At 31.5% G+C, this 14,306-nt stretch overlaps 3 protein-coding genes across 3 annotated transcripts; all 3 read right to left on the reverse strand.

The window, feature by feature from the left end:
- Window positions 1-10: 10 nt before the first annotated feature.
- LOC122578824 (replication protein A 70 kDa DNA-binding subunit A) lies at window positions 11-4,572 on the reverse strand. The gene is made up of 2 exons (XM_043750870.1): window positions 4,148-4,572; window positions 11-1,784 (listed from the first exon to the last, which is right to left on the reverse strand). The coding sequence occupies exons 1-2, from the start codon at window positions 4,411-4,413 to the stop codon at window positions 164-166; spliced, it is 1,887 nt and encodes a 628-aa protein (XP_043606805.1). The 5' UTR covers window positions 4,414-4,572; the 3' UTR covers window positions 11-163.
- A 1,124-nt stretch (window positions 4,573-5,696) lies between these two features.
- On the reverse strand, window positions 5,697-6,392 carry LOC122610477 (protein ALP1-like). The gene has a single exon (XM_043783465.1). It carries the CDS (start codon window positions 6,390-6,392, stop codon window positions 5,697-5,699), a length of 696 nt encoding a protein of 231 aa, XP_043639400.1.
- A 69-nt stretch (window positions 6,393-6,461) lies between these two features.
- On the reverse strand, window positions 6,462-6,881 carry LOC122610478. Its single transcript, XM_043783466.1, has one exon. It carries the CDS (start codon window positions 6,879-6,881, stop codon window positions 6,462-6,464), a length of 420 nt encoding a protein of 139 aa, XP_043639401.1.
- Window positions 6,882-14,306: the final 7,425 nt, after the last annotated feature.

Genomic DNA, 14,306 nt, shown 5'->3' on the forward strand with positions numbered 1-14,306 from the left:
TCTCAATCTATTAATAACCTCTTGTAAATGAAAACATAAGAAAAAGTGTATGCAACAATGCATATTATAATAGCCACATTCCAATTAAACTTAAAGTTTTAAATGCAAAAACCTAAATCTAAGAATCAGAAGGTACTTCACTGGCTTTACTGATCAAATAATTTTACCTTGGAAGCTGGTTAGACTTTGGGATTAAATCCAACAGAAATTTGGTGTCAGAAGAGTAATTAACCTTATCAACCTTCATGACAGTTATTTTAACCTTTTGTTCTTCGCCATATAACTCTTCTTTGATTTTCAGCTTCAGTAGTACCTCTGCAAATAGACGGCCTTTGATTACACTTGCAAAACGGTCATCATCATGAGCTTCGTATTTCATCATGTAGAGTTCTTTTGCAGGGCAGCCCAAGATTTCTTCTCCGGTTTCTTGAAAAGCAGTCACTGTTGTCATTCCAGTGTGATCTTGGACTTGACATTGAAGAATATATCTATAATCACATTCCTCAAATTCTTGGTTACAGCGGTCACATTGCCATTTTGAGTTCCCTGACTTTGTTACTTTCTTGTTGCACTGTTTATTATCTCCAATCATCAATGGGCAGGCAGTGTAACAAAAGTTATCCGTTTTGATAAAAGTTACAGTCGCTTTAACAGTGATCCAGTCGGGTTTATCTGATCTCCCAAGCCCTTCATCCTTGATCTGAGAGATGGTTTTACGCATCTCATTTTTCGGGCCGCTTGAAAAATCTCGGGTGATGGACTGAGAATTAATGTCTCTACCCTCTCTATCGAACCATGATCTAAGATTTTTGGCCTCGAATGAATCTGGATCTATGAAAAGTTGAGTGGATGAAACAGTTCCAATGGATTTTCCACTGAAGTCACTAACTTTTGCAGCTTTCACAGCTAAGACAGGAAAATAACCAGAATCAACCATTCCTTGAAGTGTTTGACCTTCCCTATTGCAAAACTCACCCCAAAGTGTAAGCTCTACACTTCTACCAGATTGATCCTTTAGGTTTATAGTCCTTCTTTGGGTTTCCATTCCGTTCTTCCTTAAAATAGGCACAGAAGGCTTGACTGCTATTACAACACCAATGACATCTAGGATTGAATTATTCTCAGCAGTCTCAATCTCACTGATAGGTCTGAAAGAAAATTGCTGTTGTGGTATCGAAGCATCTTCATCGGGGCAAAGATCTATTGTGGAAGACGCCTCCAGGAAAATCTCCCATTCGTTATTCAGATGATTGAAGTTTTTCTTGGCTGGTTTTAAACTGCCTTTCGATATCATGTAAACTTTCCCAACCTCAATGGTATCATAGAAGCGGTCAACAACAGCATTAAAACAGGTCACACGTATTTCCCCTCCATCCGAATCAAGAAGGTCAAATGAGAAGACTTTTCCATCTCCCTTTGCATTGTTGTAGCGACGAAGATCTCCTTTTGCAGTAACTCTTGCCTTAACAGCCCATCTACCTTGGTATGGGTTAAGAGCAGCAATTGGGATAATACGTGCTGGTGCCTCGTTTTTCATGATTGCCCCATGGCTTTTGTACACTGGAGGTGGTTGGTATGCAGGTTGAACAGTTGGTCGGCAAGTTTGAATGTTATTATTCACAGCTGTGGCATTCAAACGATTAGCAGGGGGTATTGCTGCCTCCTGAGAAATCCCATTAGAAACTGGATTGTGAGCCACTGTTTCGGATTCAGCATACATCTTTGGGTTCCCAATTTTTTCACATTCAGGGATAATGATTTCCATATTCAGTATAACTATAACCCTGCAAAGAAAGTACAATGCAATATTGATCAAAAACAGATAATACATTTGCTTATACAATTTCAAAAACTTGCTACCACGGATTCAGCACCCCTGTGTATTTAGAACAATTAAGTTAATGCTTCAGCCAACAGATGATCAGAATACGCTTCTGATTGCGAAATACTATAAACATAAGGATCAATAGGGTGGTGGTGGTCCATGTACAGGCGTACAGCAATACTAGTGAGATATTGTTACTTATATGCATCACTCATAACAAGGAAGGAAACGAATGATAGTTAAACAGTAAACAGCGTTAACGAAAAAAGTTATACAGTAAACTTTACCTATAGAGTATTTGATAATGTAAGTGCTTAATTCTTGGTAAAGAAAGATGATGTGTGACTATTTCAGCTAAAAATAATAACAGATACATATTGCATACATCCCCAACCAAAAACTTGCTGCTAAAAGCCAAGATATACTGAAATAGGAGACACTACTGTTAATGTGCCAATGCTCAGTGCAATATAATTAATTGAGGTTTTTCTAGAAGATCCAACAAAACCTCCCATGTTTGAGCGGGAACAATGAAAAACGCATCTTTCTTGTGTCCTCCTTGTTTCCTTATCAACTTGTATTCAATAAAAGAAATATTGTTCAACTTACTGGAGATATAAAGACATCCAAAAAGCAAAAACCAACTCTGATTGTTGCTAAACCCCCCATCTTACATGCAATGGCCCTTAGAATACATCATTTAGCTTCTTGGTTCTAAACATAAAACACACTCATCCGAACCTAGTGAAATTTTTTTTCAATGTGCTTTATAAAACGTTATCAAATGCTAACTAACGTTGATATTAAGAAAACCAAAATCTATAACGTTAGCTGCTTGTGCATAAGTATCTGGACAGAGTCAACATTTTAGTAGTGGATTGGTTGAATGCTGAGGAATGAGACAAGCTCGGCATTTAATTATTATATTTCAGAAATTCAGGACTAATAGCTTTGACAAACACATGTAACTAAGAGACAATAAACGACATTGACACATATATTATAAAGTTTCAAAGCTATCAAGTGGTTCTGCATCCATTTGAGTGATCAAACTACAGCGAATTTAATAAGAAACACAGACACATATACGGGCTGAACTACAATAAATACATTAGCAGTGTAAATTCATGATATACTGAGGATATAACACAGGTATTAATTTTTTTTTAGCTTCATACACCAAAACACTTATGTGACCAGTAATGTATAGCCAGTTAGCCACATGGCCTAATGGTCATAGATCAGTAACTTCACACAAATACTTCGGTTTACACGGCTAATCGGTCCAACTATATAAATCTAGACCAAAATAGCACATAGAAACAAACACACAGACCAAAATGCTTCTGGACGTCTAATGAGGACTTGATACAATCAACGGCCACTACCATCTTATGTAGGCAAAAAACACAAAGCACATTCAACAGTTACATCATTTAGCTTCTTGGTTCTAGACAAAAAAACATACTCATCCCAACTTAATGATTTTTTTTTCCAATGTGCTATATAAGACGTTATCAAATGCATAACTAAATATTTACAGATTAAATCATACAAACAGTTATATGTAGATCTTATCATTGTTGTTCTTAACTCTTAAAAAAATCAAAAACTATAACATCAGCTGCTTGTGCATGAGCATCTGTACAGGGTCAAATTTTAGTTGTGAGTAGAATGAATGACGAGGAATGAGGCAAGCTCGACATTTAGTTATTATATTATAAACATTCAGGACTAATAGCATTGACAAACAGACGTAACCAAGGGACATTAAACGACACTGACACATATATTTCAAAGTTATCAAGTGATTCTACATCTATTTGGGTGATCAAACTACAGCGAATTTAACAAAAAACGACAGACACATATATGGGCTGAAGTACGATGAATACATTAGCAGTTGCAAATTCATGATATAATGCGGATATAACACAAGTATTAACATGGTTATCACTTCATACACGAAAACGCTCAAGTAACCAGTAATGTATAGTCACATGTCATAAATCAGTAACTCCGCAAAATGTTTCGGTTTACACGGCTAAACGAGGACTTGCTACATTCAACAGTTACTACCATCTTATGTAGGCAAAAAACACAGAGCACAATATCACATATGAGAATTAAAATCTCAATTTCATCAAATAGTTTCAATTTGATTAACAAACAGGTTAAGTTAATCAAATTAACCGCATAATTGCATTTTCACAGAATTAACAAACGCTTATGACATGTAAAACGTATATGTATATATATGTGTGTGTGTGTGTGTGTATCGAATGAAGTAGGAATTAATTAAAAAATTGTGAAGAGGATTACTTGCGATTTTGAGCGTTAGTGCACATGTATTCGAGGAGCTGAACGACGGATCCGTTACGAACGACGCCGTTTTTGACAAGATCGTTAAGCTGAGAAGCGAGAACGGCTTGTTTACACACGACGGAATCGGAGACGAGACACTGATACCTTTCCTTTTGTTGAGAGGTTATCAGAGCGATGTCGAATAGCTGTAGTAACGGTTTTGAATTTAGGTCTCCGGCTATTATTGCCGGAACTCCGTTTGAACTCAGCCTCACAGGCGGCATTTTTATTTTTTTATTTTTTTTTAATATAAATAACGATTGATTTTTGGGAAGGAAGGAGTGAAATTTTGGGGGCGACGGAGGGAGGGAAGTTTATGATGAAATGTATATTGAAGAATCGATGGCGGGTAGAGTAGACACGGTATGAAAACCGGCTTATTGTATCCCACACGCACACCACGCTCGTTTTAGTGATTTTAGGGTCTCAAATGGTTTTACCTTTTTTTTTTTTTTTTTTTCCCAAAACTAGTCTTCAGACCCTTACAATTGACGGATAGTCTAAAAATCTATATATATCAAAAGTAAATATTAAAATAATAAATAACAAAACAGGTAAAAGATAACAGAACATAAACTTAACAAATTTAAAAGAATAAACTCTTTTATAATAGAAGAAGAATTCATAATCAAACTACAATTAATAATAAACTAAAATAAAGAGATGAAAAATAACAATAACATAACAATTTAATATCAAATAATAAAGAAACACGAACAAAATACCAAAAATAAAATTAAAGTGATATTAAAAAAAACACTATGTTTTTCTTTTTGTTGAGAAATTTACTGAACATGATTTGTTTATTAAAGATAGAAATGATAGAAATAATATAAATAAGAATGATTAATGCAAATTTAAGTTGTATATATAATAATTTATTAAGAGAGTTTTAAGGATTTTGTATATCTTTAAAATTTTAAAAAGAAATTGTTTTGATAAAAGAATAAAATTTATGATACATTTTTAAATATAATTATCTATTTAATAAGCAAATGAAAAAAAAATTGACAGAGCTTTAGAGTAATTAGGAGAGAGTATTAGGTCTAAAAAGAATTTTAAGGGGGGTGGGAGTGGTTTCCCCAACCCCAAAGTTTCCCAAATATCCACATCACCATTTTCCAATAAAAACTCTCCACCTCAAACTTCCCCAATTCACCCCAAATCATCCCAAAATGGTGGCGCCACTCACCTCAACCCCAATTTCTTCATCATCTTTTTTATTTCACCATCCTTGATATAGGTTGTTCTCCTGTGCTTCCTATTGGATGTACTCCCATGTAACAAAATGCAGAAGTCATGGGTGATCATTGGTCTGATGCTTCTTTATTTTTACTTAACAAAATCACAAATTATATTAAAATTAAAAAACATACCCTTTTATTATATTAAAACAAAGAAACATTACATAATACTTAAAAAAAATAAACATTACATAATACTTAAAAACAATAAACATTAAATAATACTTAAAAAAAAGAAACATTACATAATACTAAAAAAAAAACTAATCATCGAGATACGCCAAATCTTGAGCCCATACGTGCTCCGTAAGATCATATCGAAGGCGATGGTGAACTTCTTCGTCAATCAACTCCGCATACACACTTTCATCGAACACCGGTTGCACTGGCGGGTCCATTATATGGACCGGTGAGATTGCCCTCCCGTCCCTCTTAATGATCATGTTGTGTAAGATAATACATGTATGAACATACTTTCCAATTTTGTCTTTCGTTAGAGGTCGAAGAGGTCGTTGAAGAATTTTCCATTTACCTTTGAGGACACCAAAAGTTCGCTCGACATCTTTTCTGGCCGCCTCTTGCAATTTCTTGAATCTTTTTTCCTTAGGGTCGGTTGGATACGGGTATGCTTTAACAAGTGTTGACCACTTGTTGTAGATCCCATCACTAAGATAGTAGCCACGTTTATAATCTCGGCCATTCACGCGGAATGAAGAATCCGGAGCCGTTCCGTTACGCGCTATGACATACAAATCGGATTGGTTCAACACGTTGATGTCGTTGTTCGACCCCGGGACACCAAAAAAAGCATGCCAAATCCACAAATCTTGTGACGCGGTGATTTCAAGCATAATAGTTGGACCGTTGTGGTCACCCCTCGTGTATTGCCCTCTCAAACGTCTAGGACATGCCGACCACTCGACATGTGTGCAATCGATGCTACCAAGCATCCCAGGCATATGATGTCGAAGCTCGTGGGCCTCGAAGATGCGTGCAACGTCGTGTGACGTCGGCCTGCGTAGGTACTCTCAGCTATACAACCGAATGATGGCGTCACAAAAATAATCAAGGGTCTCTCGTGTGGTTCTGGCTGCCATGCACAAGTACTCGTCATACTCGTCTGGTGCGTTACCCGTCGCGAGTTGCCTAACGGTGGATGTGCATTTCTGTATCGCCGTAAAACTTTTTCTTCCTCTTGCATCGTAACGTTCTTGGAAATACGGGAAGTTTGCTTCAATGTCGCGCACGATATCTAAAAACATGGTCTTGTCCATTCGAAACTTCTTTCGAAAGTAATCGTCTTCGTATTTTGGTTGTTGAACGAACCAATCGTTCAAAAGAGTGGCAAGACCAATTTCTCGACGCCGGTCCGTATACCGTCGAGTTTGAGGAGCACTAGAAGTTGTCGTATCTTCAAGAAAGTGTAACGCGTTAACAAAGAATTCCATAGAGCTATCGTTTGATTCGTCGGGAGAGTCGCTCGAATTATCCAAAAAGACTGGAAGCCATATTTTTTGGTGTTGAGTGTAAGAAATTAGTGATGAAAAGGTTGGGGTGTTTGAATTTTATAAAAATGTAGTGAAAATAATAGTAGTTGTGTGTTGTTTTGGTAAGAAAAGAGTGTATATATATAGAGAAAGAGGTAAAAGAAAAAAAAAAAAAAAAAAAAAGACCGACGGCTAGCTAGACCCGCTCCCGTCGCCACGTGTCCAGCCACCATTGGTTCCTTTCCTGCGCGCGGGCCCCACTCCGGTTTCTCTTTCCTCAGGCTACCTTCCCCGTTTTCGGCTATCCTTTCCCCACCCCGACCCACCGGCGGCGGTGTTCTCACGCGGGGCCGGGGTTCACCGCGCCTCACCCCACATCCACTCCCACCCCCTAAGGGGTGTCAAGTGTACCCTCAACCTCTTCTTTTAATTATATTATAAATGTTAAAACCCAGGTTTTAGTATTTGAACCGTTAAAAAACAGGTTTTAAACAAAAACTAGGATTTGAATATTCGAGACCCTAAAAGCAAATCGGGTTTTAAAAATTTATACATAAACTAATTACGAGAAATTTTTCTATAACGTTTTATTTTATATATACTATATACTATATACTATATATGACGTTATGGTCGTTCAAGGCTTGTGATTTACATATATCTCTATCAAAAATTTATGAAGACATCAACTTTATATTTAACGTATTTTAATAGGCAATCTTGGTATACTAAGATACTTGAAAGTTGAAAGCATGTAAATGAAGCATACTATAGAGAAAAGAAATTTTGTTATGCTTTCTCATAACGTTTTAAACATGTACTGCTCTATGTATCCAAAAACTAGTCTTTCAGTCCCGTCTGATGGATGAGTAATCTTAAAATATATACATTATAGGGAATCATGTGTTTGGGTTCAAATCTTCAACATAAATCAACGTTGTCTTTTTTTTATCTAACAAAAAATAACAAAATATATGTCATATTCTAAATGCAAAAAGTAAAGATGTAAACAACGAGCAAAATAAATTAATGAACAAAATAAATTTAAAAGAATAAACCTTTTGTAGAAAAATAAGTCATGATCGACCTATAATTAACAACAAAATAATTAAAAGTGTTGAAAAATGATAATAATATAATAATTATTATCTATTTAATAAGAAAAAAAAGAAAAAAAAAATCTAAAAAAAAAAGAGAAAGTTAAATTAATAAGAAGGAGAATTAGGCCTAACAAGAAAGATTAAGAGTATCAAATGTATTCCCTGCTTACTCTTTTAGTTATAATACTAGATTTTAGGTCCGTGTCAAATACACGGATTTTACAAAATTATCAATATAAGAACTAATATATGGAACAAACAAAATATTTATACATTAAATGTAAAAATATACTAAAAAAGGAAAATTGAGATATTCAAATGTTAATATTGAATGCTAAATCATATAAAGGCTGGATGATGTAATAGAATTTCTTCTATACAAACTTTTCAAGAGAAACAATACCTTAATTTTGATTACATAATTGATCGAGTTTTCATTGATGTCTTGCAAAAACGTTATATTATTTTCATTAGCCATGATTGTTAAGAACAATAAAAGTATCCTCTAGTTCGTGGGATTTTCAATGATTTCGTTTGTTATGACTTTATTTGTAGGGTTCAGTTTATATATGAAGAATGTGTATCCTAAATATAGTTTGATTTCACTTAATATTAATAACAATGATTTTTTTAATTATAGTCTGATTACAATTATTGATAACAACAATATTACAATTAGTTTGATTACAATTAATAATATAAAATATAATATTTATATAAATATCAATTCGTATTAATCTAAATGTTGTAACATCTCTAACTTTTAGCTATATTTTGTTATTAGATATACATTGCAATAAAATTATTAATTATTTTTAAATTGGGTTAAAGTGTAAATTGGTGATGTAAAAACAAAAAGTGTAAATTAACTTAGACATGTGTTGATTTAATTTATGTTGAGAAATTGAGGGTTGAGATTGGTCAATTGAGGTTAGGTCAGTTGTATTATAGTATATATAGATTTTTGACCCGTATCAAATACATGCGGCTTACGCAACGTGGCAACACAAAAAAAACTTATTTTAAGTCAGTATGTAAAAGTATATTTAAAAAAATTTGAGAAATTAAAATGTAAATAATGTAAGTTAAATCATAGGGAAAAAAAAAATCACATATCATCGTTAATCTTTTGCTAGACTTCTTTATAGACAACATTTTTTCTTTGGCTTACGAACTTTGTCGCATATCAACACCTTAAGATCCTTTTTCGATTTAACCCTTGAAGGTACAACTTTTCGTGTGTGAAAACCTGGACATTATAGATACAAATCAACTATATATAAAGATTACCCCTGACTTTTGTTTATTGTTATTGCAAATGAAACGACCTTTTGGGAACTTTAGTCTATTAAACTTGAACCTGAATATCTTATGTTACGGTATTAGCTTTATTTTCGGGATATAAGTTTTGTACCTAATGTTGTACCCCGATAACACTTCCGTTTTAATGACATGTTTTCCTAAACATTTTATATTCGGTCTCATTCCATTATATAATCTGTTTGAAAAACATACTTATTTATTCATCCATATATACGTTAGTTAGTGGATATTAAGACAATCACATAAACTATGTGGTGTGAATGTGTTAACTTAATTAAATGTTATTGGTTGTGTAGTTAGCATGAAGCTCTAATAATAATTATTCGTAAGAGTTGTAGTTAATCCCATATATGTTTCCAATTTGGTCTTAAATTACTATTAATTAAACAATTCTATATGTATCTTGTCGATTAAGTTGTAATTTATAACATAAATTTGATCAATTTGTATTTTTATTATTTAAATAATATAATTTAGTCACATTTTTAATAGCTTAATTTAAGAAAACTAAGGGTTTTGATTGGTCAATTGAAGTTAGGTCAGTTGTCTTTTAGTATACATAAAGATATAGATAAATTGTTTCATCAATTATATAATATCGAAAATGTATCATTTAAAAGTAGTTTGTCAAGATTTGTGATTATAATGTCGAGAATTCACGTCCTCTTAGATTATATTTTGGATGGGTGTGACATTTTCTATAAATTAATATTAATATAATTACAACCTGTCTAAAGTTTTTTTGTATGAACAATAACTTAGAAAAAGTTACAACGTCGTTAGTATATATACAACTAGATTATTTTCCCGTGTAATACGCGGGATAAACACATTAAGCGTTTACAATAATAAAATTAGTAGTTATAGAAAAATATGTTGAAATTTGTTGATATTATTACTTGAAAAAATGTTTTGTATCGACCTTTTTTTGACGCTTAGTATGATATGTATGTTATATCTTTGTATAATGATGATAATAATGTAAAGTTAAGTATAGATAATCATGTTGAAAATATATTATTTTTTGAAAATTGTTTGTTGTTATAGATTTTTAATAAGATAATTTTGCTATATTTATGACAATGTAAAATTACAAATATACTAGTTAATGAAACCCGGGTTCAACCCGGGTTTTTTAAGTTAAATTTGTTCTAACCCGAACATTTTCCGTAAATATCGGGAAAAAAATTCGGATCAATATTAGAAAAAAAACTTGAAAAATTCAAAATTTTAATAAAAAAAAGGTTTAATGTTAATGTTGATGACTATTCACTTATTATTATATATATATATATATACTAGGCATTTTCACCCGCGCGATGCGCGGCTTTTGTATTGATTTTTTAAAACTTTCAATGTTGGCATCGATAACCAACAAAATTCGGTTTTGCTAGTGTGGTGTTGTTGCATTGTTTGGTTTTACGGAGACGTGAATAGAAAATATTTATAAGAATTAGACCTAATTCTTGCTATGTACCACTGAAAAAATAGAACAATCGACCAAATAAGAAAATATAAATTATCTAACTTTTGACATGATCAAGAACTGAAAAACAAATTGATGGGCTTAAAATCGCTATGAACAACAAAAGAAGAAATCTTAAGAAAAAATAAAATTAAAATAGGTTAAATAAATCAAACTAAAAACAATAATGATCTTAGTTGGTGAGAGACTTGCAATTGTAAATGAAAATATAATGTCTTATTTAACTCACCCGTAAGACCATGTGTTAATTATACTTGAACCAAAAGTTAAAGAAAATAAATGGAGTACGTAAAAATATAATTGCTATATAATCAAAATAATAATAACAACGAACCTCTTTAACAAATTAAAAAAAGAATAAATAAAGTTGTAGGTTTTAAAAATGTGAATATTGCATAATGATTTTGTGATATGCATAAAATATTTAAAGATTTTATAAAGATTTATTAGAGATATATTTTTTAATAATATAAAATATTATATTGTAAAAATAATATGAAGATGACACATAGGATAAATCCTACGTGGCAATTTATTAGCTTAACTTTAGATTTGAAGAGTGCTTTAGAAGACTCGGTTAACTACTGTTTTAATAGATATATATATATATATTAAAAATTATTTATATGAGGATAGAAAAAAGGATGAAAGTTTGAGATATTTAAAGAAAGTAAACATTGAGTTTAGGATAAAAAAAAGAAATAAGAAAATAAAAATACAAATAATTATGATGTCATATTTTTTTTAGAAATTATGCTAGCAAGGGATGAGAGCTTGTTATTTCATTTCTTTTCTAAAAATAGCTTTTAAAAACAATTTTGTTTTATTAATATAAGAGATATATATTTTTTTAATAGAAAGTTACTTATATTCACATCAGCCCTTGACTACCACCAAATCAGTGGAGAGGCTAACTATACAACAACAAAATTACGATATATTGAATTTACACCATTTTTTATACTACAATAAGCCTATTGCCTTAATTTTTTGAAAAATCTTCTCAATATTAAGCTTTTCATTAGCAAGCCTGGTGCCCTGTTTGATTGAAAAATCTTCTCCATATTAATCTTTTCATTAGCGAACCTCTTCTCGTTTATTATTTTAATAATGGTGAAAAATATGTAGTTGAGTATTTTAAGATTTTAAATTGTTTACAAGTAGAGAAACTTTTATAATTTGACAAAACTTTGATGAAATTTTCAGTCAACATTGATAATAAAAATTTTGATGACCTTTAAGAAAGTTTTATTAAATAGATACCCCAAAAGAACAAAAAGTTAGATAAATAGGTGATAGCATATAACATTATCCATTGTACTCACATACAATTTAACAGATGTCAAAATTAAAGTAATTATTCAATTAATCTCAAATAAAGACGTCGACATACGAGTTTTATTACCTGATCTCTAAATGGCTTTTTCACAAAGTTAAATGACAACTCAAATTTATTGTTTTAATTATTTATCATTTTTTTTACAAGGTATGTAATTAATGAAAATGATAAATGTCATTTAGTAAAAATCTAAAAAAGGAAAATAATGTCAACAAAGTAATCAAAGGTTCTAATTCAATCTTTTTTTCATCAAAAGGGTTGTGATTTTTTTATAAAAGAATTTAGGTTGCTCTATTATCGGGAGATATTAAATATTAAATATTAAATAAGGTGAATATAACAAAAACTTGCATTGCCTGGTTGGTTTATGAGTTACTTTCCACAAACTCGAACTTTATTGGAATCTCCGTTTGGAATTTTTTTTTTCTTCCATGTTTTTTCTATCATAATATTTAAGTTTTTCCCTTCGGTGTTTTTCTAAATGGGGTATTATTATAATGGTGTTATCTTGGGCTTATTACTTAAATAGTGGGCTTATTTTAGTGGTGTACTCTTAGGCTTATTAACTTAAACAATGGGCTGACATTTGTTACATAGCTTTTACACGTATTATTATAGCTTTAATCACTCAACATCTTAAACAATAGACTTGATCGCGTTTGTTTTACAGAATTTGATGAAATCTGATGTAATTGGAATTGAATTCCATTTCTTAGTGCGTTTGGTTGTTCAAAGAAAGAGGAATCTCATTTCGTAGGAATGTTTAATGTAAACATTCCATCATTTGATGAAATCTCCATTCCTTAGGGATGGAGGAAGGAATTTTATTCATTCCGTCACTTGAATTCTCCAAAAATCAAAAACATCCTATCAAATTCCCTTCCTTCAGATTTCAATTCCTCCGAAATATTCCATTTTTTCCAAAAACATTATATGAACCAAATGCGTCTTTATTATCTACACACTGACGTGTTCTTCATTTTTTATCTGCATGTAAAATATGACACTTGTTTTTTTTTAAAAAAAAAACAAACTTCATAAATGTTTTTCTTCAGATTTTTTTTTTGCATGTAAAATATGATACTGGTTTTTCGAAATAACATAACTTCATAAATGTTTTTAATTGGGAATCAGAACCACACCAACTAAAAACACAAGGAAGGGCAACTAATAAAGAATGGAGATTAGAGGATACTAACAAATTCTAAGCTAAAAAGAAAATGAAGATGGAAGAAATTGGTGAGTATGAGAGACATGTAAGGAAACCCAAACATTGTGTGCTTGAGAGGTTGTATTTGGTGTAAATCGAGTTGTACATTCATAGCTCTATTACAGTACTTTCTCCTCTTACCACCAACTTTTATGCTTTGTTGTTTTATAATTACAAAAAGTTGAATTGTATATGAATTTATTATAAATCTACCATTTCAAAGTTTTTGAAAACCATAATTAATGATGTTTTTAGAACGGCTAATCTTTTAGAAAACTCAAATTACATTAAATTTACTTTTATATAAGTGATTTAGCATGTTCTTATTTATATAGTTAATTTGTGATAAGGTTAGTGTTATTGTTAGATATCATTATCATTATTAATTATATAACCTTTGCGTTGATTGGTGGTATTTATGTATACAATCAGCTCTAACTTTTGTCTTTAGCCAAATTGAATTACTTATATCAATGGTTTGATTAATTATTGCGAAAAAAAACACACCAGATATCCGCGAAAGCATGTAAAATATATGTGCTCCAAAGCTGAGTATTTGTAGCTTAAAGTTCAAATAGTATGATTGACATCAAAGCTCAAAATATGATTGCACCTTAACTAAAAGAGTATTAAAATGAATAAAAAAAAATCCAAACAACCTAATAAAATTTCTCATATTAGAAGTCGCGCTACTGGTTTTACCTTTACCCGCTTTTGATAATACCCAATATAGATAAGCTCAGCTATGTCCACCCAAAATAGATTTTGGACATCGTTTTATAGTGCAGAATTGTAAAAGTAGTTCTATCCTTCTATTGTTTTTTTCTTCATTAAAAATCGTTTCGTAAGTTAAAAAATTTAAGTTTTTTTTAACACTTATGAATTATAATTAAACTTTCGAATAAATAAGAAGATTATGATAGATCTA

This window comes from Erigeron canadensis, chromosome 8 (assembly GCF_010389155.1).
Source record: "Erigeron canadensis isolate Cc75 chromosome 8, C_canadensis_v1, whole genome shotgun sequence".
In the NCBI taxonomy this organism is placed as follows: Eukaryota; Viridiplantae; Streptophyta; class Magnoliopsida; order Asterales; family Asteraceae; genus Erigeron; species Erigeron canadensis.

Coding starts and splice junctions, on each gene's coding strand:
- LOC122610477 (XM_043783465.1), bottom strand. CDS start 6,392: ATGCCTGGGATGCTTGGTAGCATCGATTGCACACATGTCGAGTGGTCG.
- LOC122578824 (XM_043750870.1), bottom strand. CDS start 4,413: ATGCCGCCTGTGAGGCTGAGTTCAAACGGAGTTCCGGCAATAATAGCC. Junction 1,785..4,147: donor ACTAACGCTCAAAATCGCAA/GTAATCCTCTTC, acceptor CTTTCTTTGCAG/GGTTATAGTTATACTGAATA.
- LOC122610478 (XM_043783466.1), bottom strand. CDS start 6,881: ATGGAATTCTTTGTTAACGCGTTACACTTTCTTGAAGATACGACAACT.